An 18,564-nucleotide genomic window follows, 5' to 3' on the forward strand; every position below is an offset into this window, starting at 1 on the left:
CATATGAACCTAAAGCTCTGATACCACTCTGTAACGACCCAGTAACCGGACCGCTACCGGCGCTAGGGTTCAGATCGACTTAAGGTCGCCAGAGCCCATAGCAAGCCTACTATATATCCTGATACACCTTATAAAATCCCATACATGATCGTACGATATAACAAAAACTTAAACATTTCCTGAACCAAGGCTCGACCTATGCATGTATCAAACTGAAAACATAAACCCATACTAGAGGCCTCATCAAATGCTCCAGTATGGTAAACATCACATGCCTAAAGCTTAGTTTGAACATAACTCATAAATAAACTTTTACATAAAGATCATGAAAACAGGGATTACAAGACAATCACTAGGGCAAAGCACAATTCTAAAACCATAACATATAATACATGTCCACATCTATACTATTACAAAGGACTATACCAGCAACTCAACTAGCTTCCCCAAGCTAACTCTGATTCTGCAAACCTGGGATTAGGGGAAAGGGATAAGCTACAAAAGCCTAGTGAGTAGAACATAAAAATAGTTTAATAAACATATGGTCATATGAAATGTATCACAACACAAGTAATTCACATCAAGATGGATTTGTCACCAGTAACCCTCTACAAATTCCAATAGTGCTCGGCCCATGACGGGTGCTTCTTAGGACTTCCTCTTAAATATAACATAACATAAAAAAATCCATAGTGCCAGGGGCGTAGAATGGGCCTCGACTTATACTTCCGTATACATCATAACACATCATACTCGAGGGCTAGTGGGTCATCCAACATCCATCCACAACAACAGTAAATTATGCAATGCATCATATTCGTGAAATCTAATGCAAACAACCTAATACATATACATGGCAATTGTGATGCATGAGCATGCTTAAAAGACTTGATTACTTAAAGCAATAGTGTAACGACCCGAAAATCGGACCACTACCGGCGCTAGGATCCGGGTCGACTTAAGGCCGCCGGGACCCGTAGCAAGCCAAACATATAACCTGTAAACCTATATAATCCCATACATGATCGACAATCATACATAAAAATTAAAACTTTTCTTTCATTCATCCAACTCAACCTGAACATACACTCTTCATATCTCTGGCTAACCTCCTAGTCTACCCTGTACCTGCACATCTGGGGTTAGGGGAGAGGGGTGAGCTACAAAGCCCAGTGAGCAGAATAGTGAAAACATATATTTAAAATCTCATGCCATTATGTAATGCAACACATCACAACAAATCACATCTCGGATGGTATTGTAACCAATAGTCCTCTACATAGTCCAACTGTGCCGGGACGTAGAATGGGTACAACCGGTCTTTCTCTTAACATAACATATCATACAGTCCAACTGTGCCAGGGACGTAGAATGGGTACAACCTGGACTTCCTCTTACATCGTGCTAGGGACGTAGAATGGGTACAACCTGGACTTCCATACCATATCTCATGCCGTAGCATCATCATATCATATGAGGACTAAAGGGTCATCCAATAACCAATCCACATCAACATCATAAATGCAATGCAACATATTCGTGAATACTAATGCAAGCAACCTACTATATCTCATGGCATTCATGATGCATGGATCATGCTCAAAATTCATATTTCGTTTATTTTAAAACTTAAAGTTTATTCCACTCACCTCTGGCTAGCTCTGACAAACTCTGTAGCAGCTGGCTCACTGCTGGGGTCCTCGGTTCCTCGGGTCCGAACCTACACAGGTGGACTCCAATGAGGGACCAAACATACATAAACATAACTCTAATATACTCCCCAAAAACCCCCTATAACATCATGAAAACATCACATAAAAACATGCAAGAAATGGCTGAACAGGGCACTTTCGGCGGCAGGTTCGGCGGCCGAAAGTCCCTCCAGAGCCGAAAGTCAGGCAGGTTCGGCGGCACCTTCGGCGGTCGAAACTCCCAGACAGAGACGAAACTCATGCATGTTCGGCGGCACCTTCGGTGGCCGAAAGTCCCAGACAGAGATGAAAGTCTCTTTTCGGGGGCAACTTCGGCAGCCGAAAGGCCTGCCTCCACAAGGGGGTTCGGCGGCCGAAAGTCCCTTCGGCGGCCGAACCTAGTTTCTCCCAGAATGGCAGAAACTCAGCTCTCCTATGCACATTTCGCCTCCCAAGCTCAAATCATGCATACCACTCAACCAAAACATGCATACAAGCTCCTAGGGGTCTCAAACTATCATATACCCCAACTACAACACTTCAAACACACAAAATCAACATACATTGTTCATCAAAACATCAAAACCCATAAACTCATCAACAAGCCTAAACATGCATCTCTACCCATAGATCTTGCATAAAACTTATTTAAAACACATAAGGAGCTTAAGATCGGCTCTTACCTCTTGAAGATCGAGAGGGAGACGACCTAAACTTGGAGATCCACGAAAATGAGCTCCTGAGTTCCCAAAGTTCCAAAACTTGGTTTAAATGCTCAAAACTTTCAATGCAAGCTTAAAACTCAAGAAAAATGGTGGGGATTTGAAGGAAGAACACTAGATTTGCAAAGGGAAGGTCGGAAGCTTGCTGTGGCCGAAAATGGGAGAAAGCTCGCCCATTTCGGCTAAGTGCCCCTTTTATAGTGGCTGGCCAGACCACGTTCGGGGGCTGAACTTGCCTCCGCATGCATGCCATGTTCGGCGGCCGAACTTGACTTTCGGCGGCCGAACCTGGGTTTTCCTCCAAAGACTTTTCATGCAAAAACTCATTTAATTTTCATGCTTAAACCATGAAATACCTTAAAACATTTTAAGAAAACATGTGTCTACCCTACTAGAGACTTCCGTCATCCAAGATTCCACCGGACGGTAGGAATTCCGATACCGGAGTCTAGCCGGGTATTACATTCTCCCCCCCTTAAGAACATTCGTCCCCGAATGTACCTCAACTAGCATACATAGCACATAAACTCACAGGGAGCTAACCTCAGAAAGGATAAGGGTATTGCTGGAGCATGGACTCCCGTGTCTCCCAAGTGCATTCTTCCAAGTTGTGGTGGTTCCATAGGACTTTCACCATCGGGATTTCCTTGTTTCTTAACTTTCTGATCTGGGTGTCTATGATCCGTACTGGCTGTTCAACATAAGTGAGATCCTCCTGGACCTCCACATCAGGCTCACTAAGAACCTTGCTCGGATCTGACACAAACTTCCTCAACATTGAAACGTGGAAAACCGGATGGATTCTTTGCATTGAAGCAGGTAAATCCAGCTTGTACGACACATTCCCAATCTTTTGCAAGATTTCAAAGGGTCCGATGTATCGTGGGGCTAGTTTACCTTTCTTCCCGAAGCGAACCACTCCCTTCATTGGAGACACCTTGAGCAATACCAAATCCCCCTCCTGAAACTCTAACTGTCTTCTGCGGACGTCTGCATAACTCTTCTGCCTGCTTGTAGCAGTCTTGATTCTCTCTCTGATAATGGGCACCACCCTGCTGGTGATCTCTACTAACTCAGGCCCTGCCAGGGCCTTCTCTCCTACTTCTTCCCAACAGACGGGTGATCTGCACTTCCTCCCATACAAAGCTTCATATGGAGCCATCCCGATGCTAGCATGATAGCTATTATTGTAGGCGAACTCCACCAAGGGTAGATGTTGCCTCCAAGAACCGCCAAAATCTAGCACACACATTCTGAGCATATCCTCTATAGTCTGGATGGTCCTTTCTGACTGTCCATCAGTCTGGGGGTGGAAGGCAGTACTGAAATCCAACCTGGTACCCATGGCACTCTGCAGACTCCGCCAAAACCTGGAGGTGAACTGGGGCCCTCTATCTGACACTATCAAAATAGGAACCCCATGCAGCCTGACGATCTCATCCACATATACCTGCGCTAACTTGTCCACAGAGTAGCCACTCCTGATAGGAATGAAGTGAGCAGATTTGGTGAGTCTGTCCACAATCACCCATATGGAGTCCACTCTGTTGGACGCCGCCGGTAACCCCACTACGAAGTCCATAGCTATATTCTCCCATTTCCACTCTGGAATAGGTAGCGGGTTAAGCATTCCAGCCGGCTTCTGATGTTCCAGCTTCACCCTCTGACACACTTCGCAGGCTGACACGAACTGTGCCACTTCTTTCTTCATAGCTGGCCACCAATAAACCTTCTTTAGATCTTGGTACATCTTGGTGGCTCCGGGGTGAATGTTGTATCTTGCATTATGAGCTTCTCTCATAATGTCTCCTTTTAGCCCAATGTCATCTGGTACACATAGTCTGCTCCCATAGCGGAGGATCCCATAGCGGAGGATCCCCTTGCTGTCGAATCTGAACTCACTATCATTGCCTGACTGAACAGTCCTGGCAATCTTCACTAACTCCGGGTCCTCATGCTGTTTCTGAGCCACCTGCTCCAGAAACACGGGTGCCACTCTCATCTGGGCCACCAAGGCACCTGTACCAGACAACTCCATCTGTAGACCTTCCTCAATAAGCTTATAGAACTCCTTCACCACTGGCCTCCTTTCTGCCGATATGTGGGATAAACTGCCTAGTGACTTCCGGCTTAGGGCGCCTGCCACGACATTCGCCTTACCCGGATGATACTGAATCTTGCAATCATAGTCACTCAGCAGCTCCACCCATCTCCTCTGTCTCAAGTTTAAATCTCTTTGACTCAGGATGTACTGCAGGCTCTTATGATCTGTAAAGATCTCACATTTTACCCCGTAGAGGTAGTGCCTCCACATCTTGAGTGCAAAGATTACTGCTGCCATCTCTAGGTCATGTGTGGGGTAATTCAACTCATGCTTCTTCAGCTGCCTAGAAGCATAAGCAATCACCCTCTCATTCTGCATCAGTACACAACCCAGTCCCACACGGGACGCATCACAAAAGACTGTAAAGTCTTCATCACTAGATGGCAGAGCTAAAACTGGTGCTGAAGTCAACCTCTTCTTAAGCTCTTCAAAACTCTCTTCGCACTGGTCGGTCCACAGAAATTTCTGATTCTTCCTGGTTAGTCTGGTCAGAGGAGCTGCTATCTTTGAGAAGTCCTGAACGAACCTCCTGTAGTAACCTGCCAAACCCAAGAAACTTCTAATCTCTGACACTGAAGTGGGTCTAGGCCAGTTAGCCACAGTTTCTGTCTTCTTGGGGTCTACCTCTATCCCATTCTCTGACACTACATGCCCCAAGAACGAAATGCTCCTCAGCCAGAACTCACATTTAGAGAACTTGGCATACAAGCCATGTTCCCTCAAAGTCTGCAAGACCAACCGCAGATGATGGGCATGCTCCTCCGCATTCCTGGAATACACCAAGATATCATCTATGAAGACAATAACGAAGTGATCCAGGTATTGACTAAACACTCTGTTCATGAGATCCATGAATGCTGCAGGGGCGTTGGTCAACCCGAACGGCATTACAAGGAACTCAAAATGCCCATATCTGGTCCTGAAAGCTGTCTTCGGCACATCTTCATCCCTTATCCTCAGCTGATGGTACCCCGATCTCAGATCTATTTTGGAGAAACAACCCGCTCCTGCTAGCTGGTCGAATAGATCATCGATCCTTGGCAGAGGGTACCTATTCTTGGTAGTGACTTTGTTCAACTGCCTGTAGTCGATACAAAGTCTAAGGGATCCATCCTTCTTCCTTACAAATAAGACTGGAGCACCCCAAGGTGAGGTACTCTGTCGGATGAAACCCTTTTCTACCAGCTCTTGCAACTGCTCTTTCAACTTCTTTAACTCGGCTGGGGCCATCCTGTAGGGAGGGATAGAGATCGGTCTAGTTCCAGGCACCAACTCTATCTCGAACTCTATCTCCCTAGCAGGTGGTAAACCTGGAAGCTCATCTGGAAAGACATCCCGAAACTCTCTGACAACTGGCACCGAGGCTGGCTCCCTGACCTGACTGTCTAGCTCTCTCACATGAGCTAAGTACCCCTGACATCCCTTCCTAAGCAACCTACGAGCCTGAAGAGCTGATATCAGACCTCTAGGTGTGCCCCTCTTGTCTCCTCTAAAGACGACCTCTGACCCGTTCTGATCTCTGAACCTGACTACCTTGTCTCTGCAGTCCAAGGTAGCACCATGGGTAGATAGCCAATCCATCCCTAGAATGACGTCAAAGTCTGTCAAATCTAGAACCACAAGGTCGGCGGAGAGGCATCTTCCCTCAATAAAAACTGGACTGTACTGGCAGACTGACACTGCCACTGACGGGTCACACTTGGGTCCACTGACCCATAGGGGACACTCTAACCCAGAGACTATCAGACCCAACCTCTCAACGGCTCTCGGAGCAATAAAAGAATGAGATGCACCCGGGTCCATTAATGCATACACATCAGAACACCCAATGACGAGATTACCTGACACCACGGTGTTGGATGTGTTAGCCTCCTGCTGTGTCATGGTGAAGATCCTGGCTGGAGCTGATGGACCTTCACCTCGGGAACCAGAAGAAGAGGCTGCCCCTCTCCCTCTAGATCTGCCACTGCCCTGAGTTGTGGCTGGAACTGCTGGCTGTGCCACACTACCAGAAGCTGTCTGCTGGGGCTGGCCCATAAAAGGTGCTCTAGGACAATCCCGAGCCATGTGTCCCTCCTGTCCACATCTAAAACATGTGGTAGTCCCAGCTCGACACACTCCCCTGTGTGGTCTTCCACATCTCTGGCATTCTGTACCATCTGAGCCTGAGCTCGAGCCACCGCCAAAACCCAGACCGGATTTCAGCTTGTTCCAAAACTTATTCTTCTTCGACTTCCTGGTGGTGTTATCCCACCTCTTCTTACCTGAGCTCTGAGAAGAGAACCCTGGTCCTCCTCTGCCCACTACAAAAAAACTGTGAAATTGCGACCAAAATTAGCGACCAAATTTTTTGGTCGCTATATAGCTACCAATCAGCGACCATTCTGCGACTGAATGAATGAAATAATATTTTTATTTAACAAAAAGCTTAACGACCAATTTTTGGTCGTTAATTGGTCGCTATTTAGCGACCAAATATAAAATGGTCGCTAATTTAGCGGGAATTAATGGCGCGAGTTATTAGCGACCATATTTGCGACGAAATCGCGACAACTTTTTGGGCGGGAATATTTAGCGACCATATTTAGCGACTAAAATAATTAGTCGCTAAATAGCGACCAATCAGCGACCAATCAGCGACCATTTTATTTTTAAAATTTTAATTTAATTTTTAATTAAATTTTATTTTATTTAAAATTTTAAATTAAGTAATTTCAATTCGGTATATAAAACGACATCGTTTTGACAATTTAAGGGATGCTCTAATCTAGGGATGTAAACGGGTAGGGTACCCGTGAAAATTAAACTACCCGAACCCGAACCCGATTTATATTAGTAATATCTGAACCCGTTCCGAACCCGATTAAAAATTAATTTAAACTATCCGAATCCGTTCCAAACCCGATTATTATTATCCGAATAAAACCTGAACCCGTTTAATCTTATATATTTTAATTAATAATTTATATAAAAAATATTTTTCATTAATAATTTTCATATAAAAAATATAATATTTCTAAAGAATATTTAAATTTAAATTTTTAAATAAAAATATATAAAAAAAAATTTATAAATATTATTATAAAATATATTTTTTTATATTAGATTAATTATTTATATAAACGAATTCGGGTAGTGGGTACCCTGTACATAAAATCTGAATCTGATCCCAACCTGCAACGGGTATTATTTTTAAAACCCGAACCCGTCCCAAACCTGATTATAACTACCCAAATCCGTCCTATTAGGGTTTGGTCGGATCGGATACCCGAAAATACCCGATCCGTTTACATCCCTACTCTAACCTAATTCCTAATCCTAATCTCTAATCCCTAATATCTAATTAATCCCTAATCCCTAATAAAATTAACCCTAATTCCTAATTCCTAATTTATAATCTCTAACCCTAATTCCTAATTAATCCCTAATTCATAATAAAATTAACCCTAATCTCTAATTCCTAATCCCGAATCCCTGATCCCTAATTCATAATCCCTAACCCTAATCCCTAATTTTAATCTCTAAAACAGCGATCAATCAACGACCATTTTATTTTTAAAATTTTAATTTAATTTTTAATTAAATTTTATTTTATTTAAAATTTTAAATTAAGTAATTTCAATTCGGTATATAAAACGACGTCGTTTTGACAATTTAAGGGATGCTCTAATCTAGGGATGTAAACGGGTAGGGTACCCGTGAAAATTAAACTACCCGAACCCGAACCCGATTTATATTAGTAATATCTGAACCCGTTTCGAACCCGATTAAAAATTAATTTAAACTATCCGAATCCGTCCCAAACCCGATTATTATTATTCGAATAAAACCCGAACCCGTTTAATCTTATATATTTTAATTAATAATTTATATAAAAAATATTTTTCATCAATAATTTTCATTTAAAAAATATAATATTTCTAAAGAATATTTAAATTTAAATTTTTAAATAAAAATATATAAAAAAAATGTATAAATATTATTATAAAATATATTTTTTTATATTAGATTAATTATTTATATAAATGAATTCGGGTAGTGGGTACCCTGTACATAAAACCCGAATCCGATCCGAACCCGCAACGGGTATTATTTTTAAAACCCAAACCCAATTATAACTACCCAAATCCGTCCTATTAGAGTTCGGTCGGATCGGATACCCGAAAATACCCAATTTTAAATTCGATTTTCGATTAGACCGAACCGAACCGAAATCACCTATATTATGTCGTTTTGAAATTCAAAATCACCTATACTATGATTTCGGTTCGATTCGATTTTAAATTCAAAATTTTCAATTAGACCGAACCGAACCGAAATCACCTGTACTATGTCGTTTTAAAATGTACCCTTATTTGCCCTAAATCTAAAAGTGGTGCCACTGAGTAGAGACGCTAATCTCCATTCCACGCCGCCTCACGTCACGCATATCAGTCTCCACTGAGTAGAGACGCTAATCGGCGTCGGTCGTCGCTCTCCACGCAATCGTCGGTCGTCGCTCTCCAGTCCATCGGCTCTCCGCACCGTCAGCAACTTGGTTGTCCTCAGCCCTCAGTCTTCCTCAGCCCTCAGTCTTCCTCGGTTCTCAGTCCTCATCAACAACTGTAAAAGGTATGTTAATGTTCTTTAATTTATTTGGCTTCTTTGGATAACAGTGTTGGTTTCTTTGGCTTATCTTGATCCTGGAAACCGTAAGCTCTCTCTCTCTCTTCTCTGTATGTTTTGAACGTGCGAATATCAATAGTACTGACCCAGAAACTTTGGCATCTGCACAGTGGAGACTGATATGCAAGCTGGAGCAAACCATGGTTATGAGGTAAAACAAACAAACACACATACATATGTATGTATGTATGTATGTATGTATTATCCTCTTTGATTTGAGCGATCATCCTGGCAGTTTTGTCCTCAATTTGAGAAACTGATCTCATGTATGTCAATTGACTTGTAATTTTTATAAATTCCAACTTCTATGGATCATAGTCATCGGCTTGGTTTTTGCTCTGATAATTCAGTCACTTGCTGCAAATCTTGGTGTAAGCACAGGTAAGAAGTCATACATACATACATGATACGAACATACATACATCGCTCTTATTAAGATGGGATTGATATCAGAAAAACATCTGGCTGAGTTGTGCAAGGTGGAGTACCCAAAATATGTGAAGCTTTGTTTATGGTTACTGGCTGAGGTTGCTGTCATAGCTGCAGATATACCAGAAGGTATTGATTTTTCTCATTATTTCTTTGTTATTATTCTTTTTATAAAGGAAAATAAAAATTAAATATATTTTGAATTTAATTAATTTCTCTTTTTTTTTCTAGTAATTGGAACAGCTTTTGCACTAAATATACTGTTTCATATCTCACTATGGATTGGAGTTCTATTGACTGGTTTTAGCACTCTCTTGCTAATTGGCCTGCAGAAATATGGGGTATTTTTATATTTTTTAATTATATTTCTTTTTAATTCATAATTCATTCATATAATTATATATCGTGGATTAGCAAGTTTATTAATAGTAACATCCTAGTTATAATTATTAAATAAATTAAATAATATATAATTTCAAAATTTCATTGTATAGGTTAGAAAACTAGAAATAATATATAATTTTATGTCTCTTATCCTTATTCTCTTTAAAACATATATGTTAATGTTCTTTACTTTCATCATTCCTCTAATCCAAAAGCTGAGTTTTCTATTGATATAAACATAGGTCTTAGTTTAGTTCATCCCTTTCCCCATGTGTTTGCTGTCTAACATAAGAAAATGAATCTTTTTTATTTCATGTTAGCCTCATCTAGGGTTTGTCATGTATTGAGGAGGCACTTCTGTATAAATTATTTCAATTGCAAAAAGGAATTTCTTTCTATCCAATTCACTACGGATTCTGAAAAATTAGTGAAGGGTTGCCAAGGGTTCATGCATTAGTCACAGTCAAAGAATATATGGGCAAAATTTAACATCTTTCACTGTTTCAATACTTCATGCTGTCATATTTTGGATGTCTGATAGGGGAAAAATTTCCATGAAAATGGCTGTTATTGAATCGTCTAAATTGGGGTTAATCTCTGACTAACTCTCACATGTATGTTGTTGATCTTAAAATGGGAATCCTCTTGGCTGTTAACTTCTTGTTTTAGACTCACATACATATATTGCTGGTCTTGAACGAGAATCTTCTTGGTTGTTAGGTGCTTGTTATCCAGGAAAAGAGTGGCAGATTTCGAGGAACAGGGGTGTGGAAAATTCCCACTGGAGTTGTTGATGAGGTACATGCCTATTGCCTACAGTGAGGAGTTATTCAATGTTTGACTAATCATTTCACTTCATTAGTTGTTTATATGAGCTCTTCAACATATAGGGTGAGGATATCTTCAAGGCAGCTATGAGAGAAGTAAAAGAAGAGACAGGAGTAAGTGATAAATTATTATAGACCGATAGATGAATCCATAGTTCTAAAGACCACATGTTTCTGTTGCTCAGATTGACACAGAGTTTCACCAAACAATATAGACGGCATGCTAAGACAAAATCTAACACAGCTAAGAAAAGAGACTTTATACTTGTTACTAAAAATCTCCTTAATTCCTTTCAAATTCTTTTGATGCGGTCATGCTTTCTGGAGAAACTGCCCATGGAAAGTAAATGAACTGTGAACTTGGCTCATTCACTAATCAATGATCAATAGCTTTCTTATTTATTTTTTACGGTACTTGGGTGGACTTATAGCATAAACTGTTCATTTGTCTTCAGGATATGGGGCATCTTCTGGCAAGGTAAATATATTCTATGAGATCAATTATCTATATTTTTTAAATTAAAATCTTGAATAGCTACCTTTTTTCTCTAAAAAAAAAAAAAATTTGTCTCAATAATTTATGCCTACATATTCATTTGTCTTCACCTACAATGCTAATTTTACATGCCTGATCAGTTGTTATTTGTGGAATTTTAATAGCCCTCTGAGTTAAACACATACTCTGACATAGAGGCTGTGTACAATTGTTTGATGAATGAATATGAAGTTAAGGAAGAGGATTTGATCTTGTATGGCCAATCTATTAATGAGGATCAATTGTTCATTACTGCAGCAGGAGGATGGCAAGGAAGTTGAGTTTATGGTTTAGGTAGTGCTGCCTCTTCTGCCTTCTCTCAAACAGGAACTGGGGGAACATCAACAAATGTTCCATCATCCCAATCACCAGAATGGAAGAAGGAAATTGAAGCAAAGTTTGAAGAGAAGTATAATAGTTTGCAGAAACTTGTAGAAGACCAAAATCAGCTGATAGCTAAAATGCGTGATGAACTACAGACAGCGAAGATGGGACATCAGTCTTCCTCATTGATGCCATCATCGTCTGATATTCCTCCAGCTCATAGATCCCTTGGTGATTCACATATGGATTAGCATAATGTCATTTCTCACGTACTTAAATAATATATTTTATGATATGAATTTGATACTATTTGGATCCATTATATATTTTGAGATATTTTAAGTTTCTTAGTGTTGAACTATAGTAATGTTTTGAACTTTTAGATTGCAGAATTATGAAATGAAGTTTATGCGTATATATTGTTTTTGATGGTTTATGTATTGGAATGTGTGTGTAAATATTGATATTATAGCAGATTTATGAATTTATTGAAAAAATGATATGAATCAGATTTAAATGCATTTATTAGTGACTAATCAGCCACAAAAATAAATTAAATAATAAATATTTTTTTAATTTTACTATTAATTTGCGATGAAATAGCGACTAATTGCTCTTCTCTAATGCGATCAAATAGCGACTAATTGCTCTTCTCTAATGCGATCAAATAGCGACTAATTGCTCTTCTCTAATGCGATCAAATAGCGACTAAATAGCGACCAAGTTAGCGACAAAAACAGCGACCATTTCCCGATCAAAATTTAACGATCAATTTACTTCCACATAGCGACCAAATGCTCTTCCCTGAGGTGATCAAATAACAACGAAACATCGACCAAATTAGCGATCAAAACAGCGACCATTTAGCGACCAAAATTTAATGACCAATTTACTTCCACATAGCGACCAAATGCTCTTCCCTGAGGCGATCAAATAACAACGAAATAGCGACCAAAACAGCGACCATTTAGCGACCAAAATTTAGCGACCATTTAGCGACCAAACAGCGACTAATATTTCTAATACCTAATTTGCCATGACACCAAATTAGCGACCAAAAAATGGTCGCTGATTGGTCGCTATTTTAGCGACCAATTTCCAGATTGTCGCCAAAAATTTAGCGACTGGCCAAACACCGACCATTTCATTTTGGTCGCTAAATGGTCGCTATTTCATAATAGCGACCAAATTCTGCCTTTTAGCGACCAAAATTTTGGTCGCTAATTCACTGTTTTTTTGTAGTGGCCTGGGGTCTTAATCCCTGAAGACTGGGTCACTGACTGCTTCACTGACCCCTCAACTATAGCACTCGCTTCCATCCTTCGAGCCATATCCACCACAGTGTGGAAACTTTCTCTCTCAGCTGACTGAACCAACGAGGAGTACCTGGAATGCAGCTTCATAACATATTTCTTGGCTTTCTTCGTATCTGTATCTAGAGCTTGCCCTGAAAAAGGCAATAGCTCTAAGAATTTATCCGTGAACTCCTCTACACCCATGTGCTCTGACTGCCTCAGTTGCTCAAACTCAATCATCTTCAGTTCTCTAGAACTGTCTGGAAAATCCCATCCAGCGAACTCATTCGCAAATTCTTCCCATGTCATACCGTCTAGTCTCGGGTCAACATAACACTTGAACCATTCCCGTGCCTTCTTGCACTTTAAAGTGAACCCTGCCATCTGAATGGCCCTGCTGTCACTTGCCCCTAGCTCATCAGTTATGGTCTTCACCACTCTCAGATACTCAAAGGGGTCATCCCCTGACTTGTATTTGGGAGCATCTAGCTTGAGGTAATCTGTCATCTTTACCTTGCTCCCATCAGCTGAGCTAGGTCTAGGAGGTTGAGTAACTGGGGCTGCTGGTTCTGTAGGTGGTGGAGGTGGAGGTGTAGCATTCCCCGAAGTGGGGTTTGCCGGGTTTGGATAGAAGGGTGAGGGTGGATAAGTTGGGTGCTGTGTGTAAGGTGGATAGAAAGGTGGATAAGGCATGTAGGTAGGGTAGGGGTTAAAGCTGGAGTAATCCTGTAACGACCCGAAAATCGGACCGCTACCGGCGCTAGGATCCGGGTCGACTTAAGGCCGCCGGGACCCGTAGCAAGCCTGATATAAAACCTGTGAACCTGTATAATCCCATACATGATCAACAACATGCATAAAAATTAAAACTTTTCTTTTCATAAACATAAACCAAACTCAACCTGTGCATAAATATAAACATAACTTTGATCCCTCTGTGGGATCTCATCTGTGCCCTCAAAGGGTAATATAACCTGTGTTGAGCTGGTTTACATAAACATCATATGAATCTCTAAGATCATGTATAAAAGGGATACAACAATCTATGGTCAAGCACACACACTAACATCCATAAAACTCATTTCATAACTATACTGTACTTTTACATTACAATTTGATCATGTCCATTGCTAGCTATTACATAAGCATGACTTCTTTACTCTATCCGAACTCCCGCACTATACTGCACCTGCAAGCCTGGGGGTAAAGGGAGAGGGGTGAGCTAAAAGCCCAGTGAGTAGAGCTAGTAAAACACGTTAACACTATGCTCTATGAAATGCATCATAACACAAACAATCCACGTAAGGGTTGGGTGAACTCGTCACCAATTAGTCCAAGTTAACTCTGTGCCAGGCCTGTAGAATGGGGTCCTGGTCTTTCCTGTCAGAATATACATTACTTACCATTTTCCCAGGGCCTCCTCTGGCTCCTGGTCTTCAAGTCCCATAACCGTGCCTTACTCTGTGCCAGGCCTGTAGACTGGGGCCTGGTCTTTCTTACTCTGTGCCAGGCCGTAGCATGGGGTCCTGGTCTTCCTGTCTTGGACTAATTGGGTCATCCAACATTCACCCACATCAACAACAATTTATGCAATGCGGCATATTCGTGAAAACTAATGCAATCATCCTATTGCATAATCATGATGCATGAAACATGATAAAACATTTAATTTAAAAGATTGAGTTTAGTTCCACTCACCTCTGGCTGACTCTGACAACACCGCAGCTGAACTCACTGCTGGGGTCCTCGGTTCCTCGGGTCCGAACCTACACAGGTGGACTCAAATGAGGGACCAAACATACTTGAACACAACTCTAAACTACTCCCCAAAAACCCCCTAAAACATCCTGAAAATATCACAGAAAATATGCATGAAATGGCTGAACAGGGCACTTTCGGCGGCACCTTCGGCGGCCGAAAGTCCTGGACAGAGACGAAACTCAGCTAGGTTCGGCGGCACCTTCGGCGGCCGAAAGTGCCAGACAGAGACGAAAGTCTCTTTTCGGGGGCAACTTCGGCAGCCGAAAGGCCTGCCTCCCCAGCCATGTTCGGCGGCCGAAAGTACCTTCGGCTGCCGAACCTGGTTTCTGCCAAAGGGCAGAAACTTGGCTCCCTTAACACATTTCGCCTCCAAACCTTCCAAACATGCATATTTCTCAACCAAAACAAGCATACAAGTTCCTAGGGGCCTCAAACATCCATATACCCCATCTACAACACTTCAATCACACACAAACAAGCTACATTGTTCAAAACATCAATATATATCCATAACTCAACATATACCCTAACATGCATTTCTACCCATAGATCTTGCATAAAACTTATTTAGAACACATAAGGAGCTTAAGATCGGCTCTTACCTCTTGAAGATCGAGAGGGAGACGACCTAAACTTGGAGATCCATGAAAATGAGCTCCTGAGTTCCCAAAGCTCCAAAACTTGTTTCAAAAGCTTAAATCTTCAAAACCAAGTGAAACCAAGTGAAAATACTGAAAGATTTAGAGGAAGAACATTGAAAATGGGTGAGGGACGGCAGAAAGCTCACCTTGGCCGAAAATAGGGGAAAAAGCTCGCCCGTTTTCGGCTAAGGGACCCTTTTATAGTGGCTGGCCAGACCACGTTCGGGGGCCGAATGTGCCTCCGCATCCATGCAAATGTTCGGCGGCCGAACATGAGGTTCGGCGGCCGAACCCACAACTGGTACTCACTCTCACCAGACTATTCCCTTAAAGTGGGAGGTCAAGGGTTCGAGCAGTGGGGGAGGCGACCTAATTCCCAGAGGAAGGAATTGGGCCAAATCCACTCGGGCTAGGGCGGGCCGTAATGGCTCCCCCGAGGGACAAATCCTGCCTGGAACCCGTGAGGGTGAATGGATGTTAAGAGCTGTTCATATGCCAGTGGAAAGCCTGAGGTGGCAAGAGGCCAGGCGAGGGATAGCCCTAGGTGTGAACGGTAACAGTGCCGGGGATCACGTCCGGGCTGTTACATAAAAAGGCGCCTTTTTTATGTAACAGCCCGGACGTGATCCCCGGCACTGTTACCGTTCACACCCAGGGCTATCCCTCGCCTGGCCTCTTGCCACCTCGGGCTTTCCACTGGCGTATGAACAGCTCTTAACATCCATTCACCCTCACGGGTTCCAGGCAGGATTTGTCCCTCGGGGGAGCCATTACGGCCCGCCCTAGCCCGAGTGGATTTGGCCCAATTCCTTCCTCTGGGAATTAGGTCGCCTCCCCCACTGCTCGAACCCTTGACCTCCCACTTTAAGGGAATAGTCTGGTGAGAGTGAGTACCAGTTGTTCCAATGGCACAACTGGTACTCACTCTCACCAGACTATTCCCTTAAAGTGGGAGGTCAAGGGTTCGAGCAGTGGGGGAGGCGACCTAATTCCCAGAGGAAGGAATTGGGCCAAATCCACTCGGGCTAGGGCGGGCCGTAATGGCTCCCCCGAGGGACAAATCCTGCCTGGAACCCGTGAGGGTGAATGGATGTTAAGAGCTGTTCATACGCCAGTGGAAAGCCCGAGGTGGCAAGAGGCCAGGCGAGGGATAGCCCTGGGTGTGAACGGTAACAGTGCCGGGGATCACGTCCGGGCTGTTACAAATCCGATGTACCTCCCATCGGATACCCTGAACCCTGTGGGAAGGGTGGATAGTGGGGTGGAAAACCATACCCCGAGGCCTGAACGCCTCCCTGAGTTTCCCCTGTCCCTTCTTCCTCCATGCTCACATCCAGGTTCCCATCCCTCCTCTGATCCTCTTCCATAACCTCCCTCACATCTGAAGAACTTCCTCCTCTATCAGTCCCCCTTCTGCTAGCATCAAAAGACCTTCTAGGGTCCCTTGACACTCTTTCTCTGTTGGCTCTACAAGACATTGCCCTAGGCAATGTGGGAGGACGGGCGCTCGTGCCCTCATCCTCAGGTGGCACTCCAGTCAATCGTGCAGATCGACGAGTCCCTCTCATCCTATTTTCTGAAAAACAGTACACATCAAGCAAGCATTAGCATCATATAGTTCATGTGGGCACACATGAACCCTCATCACATAAACATATCATAGCATCAATGCACATGTATATAATCATGGCATTTCACATCATCATGTAAGACAGGACTCCACATCCTATCCTAGTGGACATGACCTTTCCTATTGTGCTTGACCTTCTATAACCTCTATGAGCCCGACACTCTAGGTCCGATCCTATGAACCTAGGGCTCTGATACCATTCTGTAACGACCCGAAAATCGGACCGCTACCGGCGCTAGGATCCGGGTCGACTTAAGGCCGCCGGGACCCGTAGCAAGCCAAACATATAACCTGTAAACCTGTATAATCCCATACATGATCGACAATCATACATAAAAATTAAAACTTTTCTTTCATTCATCCAACTCAACCTGAACATACACTCTTCATATCTCTGGCTAACCTCCTGGTCTACCCTGTACCTGCACATCTGGGGTTAGGGGAGAGGGGTGAGCTACAAAGCCCAGTGAGCAGAATAGTGAAAACATATATTTAAAATCTCATGCCATTATGTAATGCAACACATCACAACAAATCACATCTCGGATGGTATTGTCACCAATAGTCCTCTACATAGTCCAACTGTGTCGGGACGTAGAATGGGTACAACCGGTCTTTCTCTTAACATAACATATCATACAGTCCAACTGTGCCAGGGACGTAGAATGGGTACAACCTGGACTTCCTCTTACATCGTGCCAGGGACGTAGAATGGGTACAACCTGGACTTCCATACCATATCTCATGCCGTAGCATCATCATATCATATGAGGACTAAAGGGTCATCCAATAACCAATCCACATCAACATCATAAATGCAATGCAACATATTCGTGAATACTAATGCAAGCAACCTACTATATCTCATGGCATTCATGATGCATGGATCATGCTCAAAATTCATATTTCGTTTATTTTAAAACTTAAAGTTTATTCCACTCACCTCTGGCTAGCTCTGACAAACTCTGTAGCAGCTGGCTCACTGTTGGGGTCCTCGGTTCCTCGGGTCCGAACCTACACAGGTGGACTCCAATGAGGGACCAAACATACATAAACATAACTCTAATATACTCCCCAAAAACCCCCTATAACATCATGAAAACATCACATAAAAACATGCAAGAAATGGCTGAACAGGGCACTTTCGGCGGCAGGTTCGGCGGCCGAAAGTCCCTCCAGAGCCGAAAGTCAGGCAGGTTCGGCGGCACCTTCGGCGGCCGAAACTCCCAGACAGAGACGAAACTCATGCATGTTCGGCGGCACCTTCGGCGGCCGAAAGTCCCAGACAGAGACGAAAGTCTCTTTTCGGGGGCAACTTCGGCAGCCGAAAGGCCTGCCTCCACAAGGGGGTTCGGCGGCCGAAAGTCCCTTCGGCAGCCGAACCTGGTTTCTCCCAGAATGGCAGAAACTCAGCTCTCCTATGCACATTTCGCCTCCCAAGCTCAAATCATGCATACCACTCAACCAAAACATGCATACAAGCTCCTAGGGGTCTCAAACTATCATATACCCCAACTACAACACTTCAAACACACAAAATCAACATACATTGTTCA

General features: G+C 42.9%; 1 protein-coding gene across 1 annotated transcript; it reads left to right on the forward strand.

Moving 5' to 3' along the window:
* Positions 1-8,978: 8,978 nt before the first annotated feature.
* LOC122721210 (metal transporter Nramp5-like) lies at positions 8,979-12,096 on the forward strand. The gene is made up of 9 exons (XM_043952146.1): positions 8,979-9,128; positions 9,293-9,333; positions 9,485-9,563; positions 9,636-9,740; positions 9,843-9,952; positions 10,716-10,793; positions 10,886-10,936; positions 11,278-11,300; positions 11,616-12,096. Exons 2-9 carry the CDS (start codon positions 9,304-9,306, stop codon positions 11,653-11,655), a joined length of 516 nt encoding a protein of 171 aa, XP_043808081.1. The 5' UTR covers positions 8,979-9,128; positions 9,293-9,303; the 3' UTR covers positions 11,656-12,096.
* The last annotated feature ends 6,468 nt before the right edge of the window (positions 12,097-18,564 follow it).

Source organism: Manihot esculenta, chromosome 16, assembly GCF_001659605.2.
Source record: "Manihot esculenta cultivar AM560-2 chromosome 16, M.esculenta_v8, whole genome shotgun sequence".
NCBI lineage: Eukaryota > Viridiplantae > Streptophyta > Magnoliopsida > Malpighiales > Euphorbiaceae > Manihot > Manihot esculenta.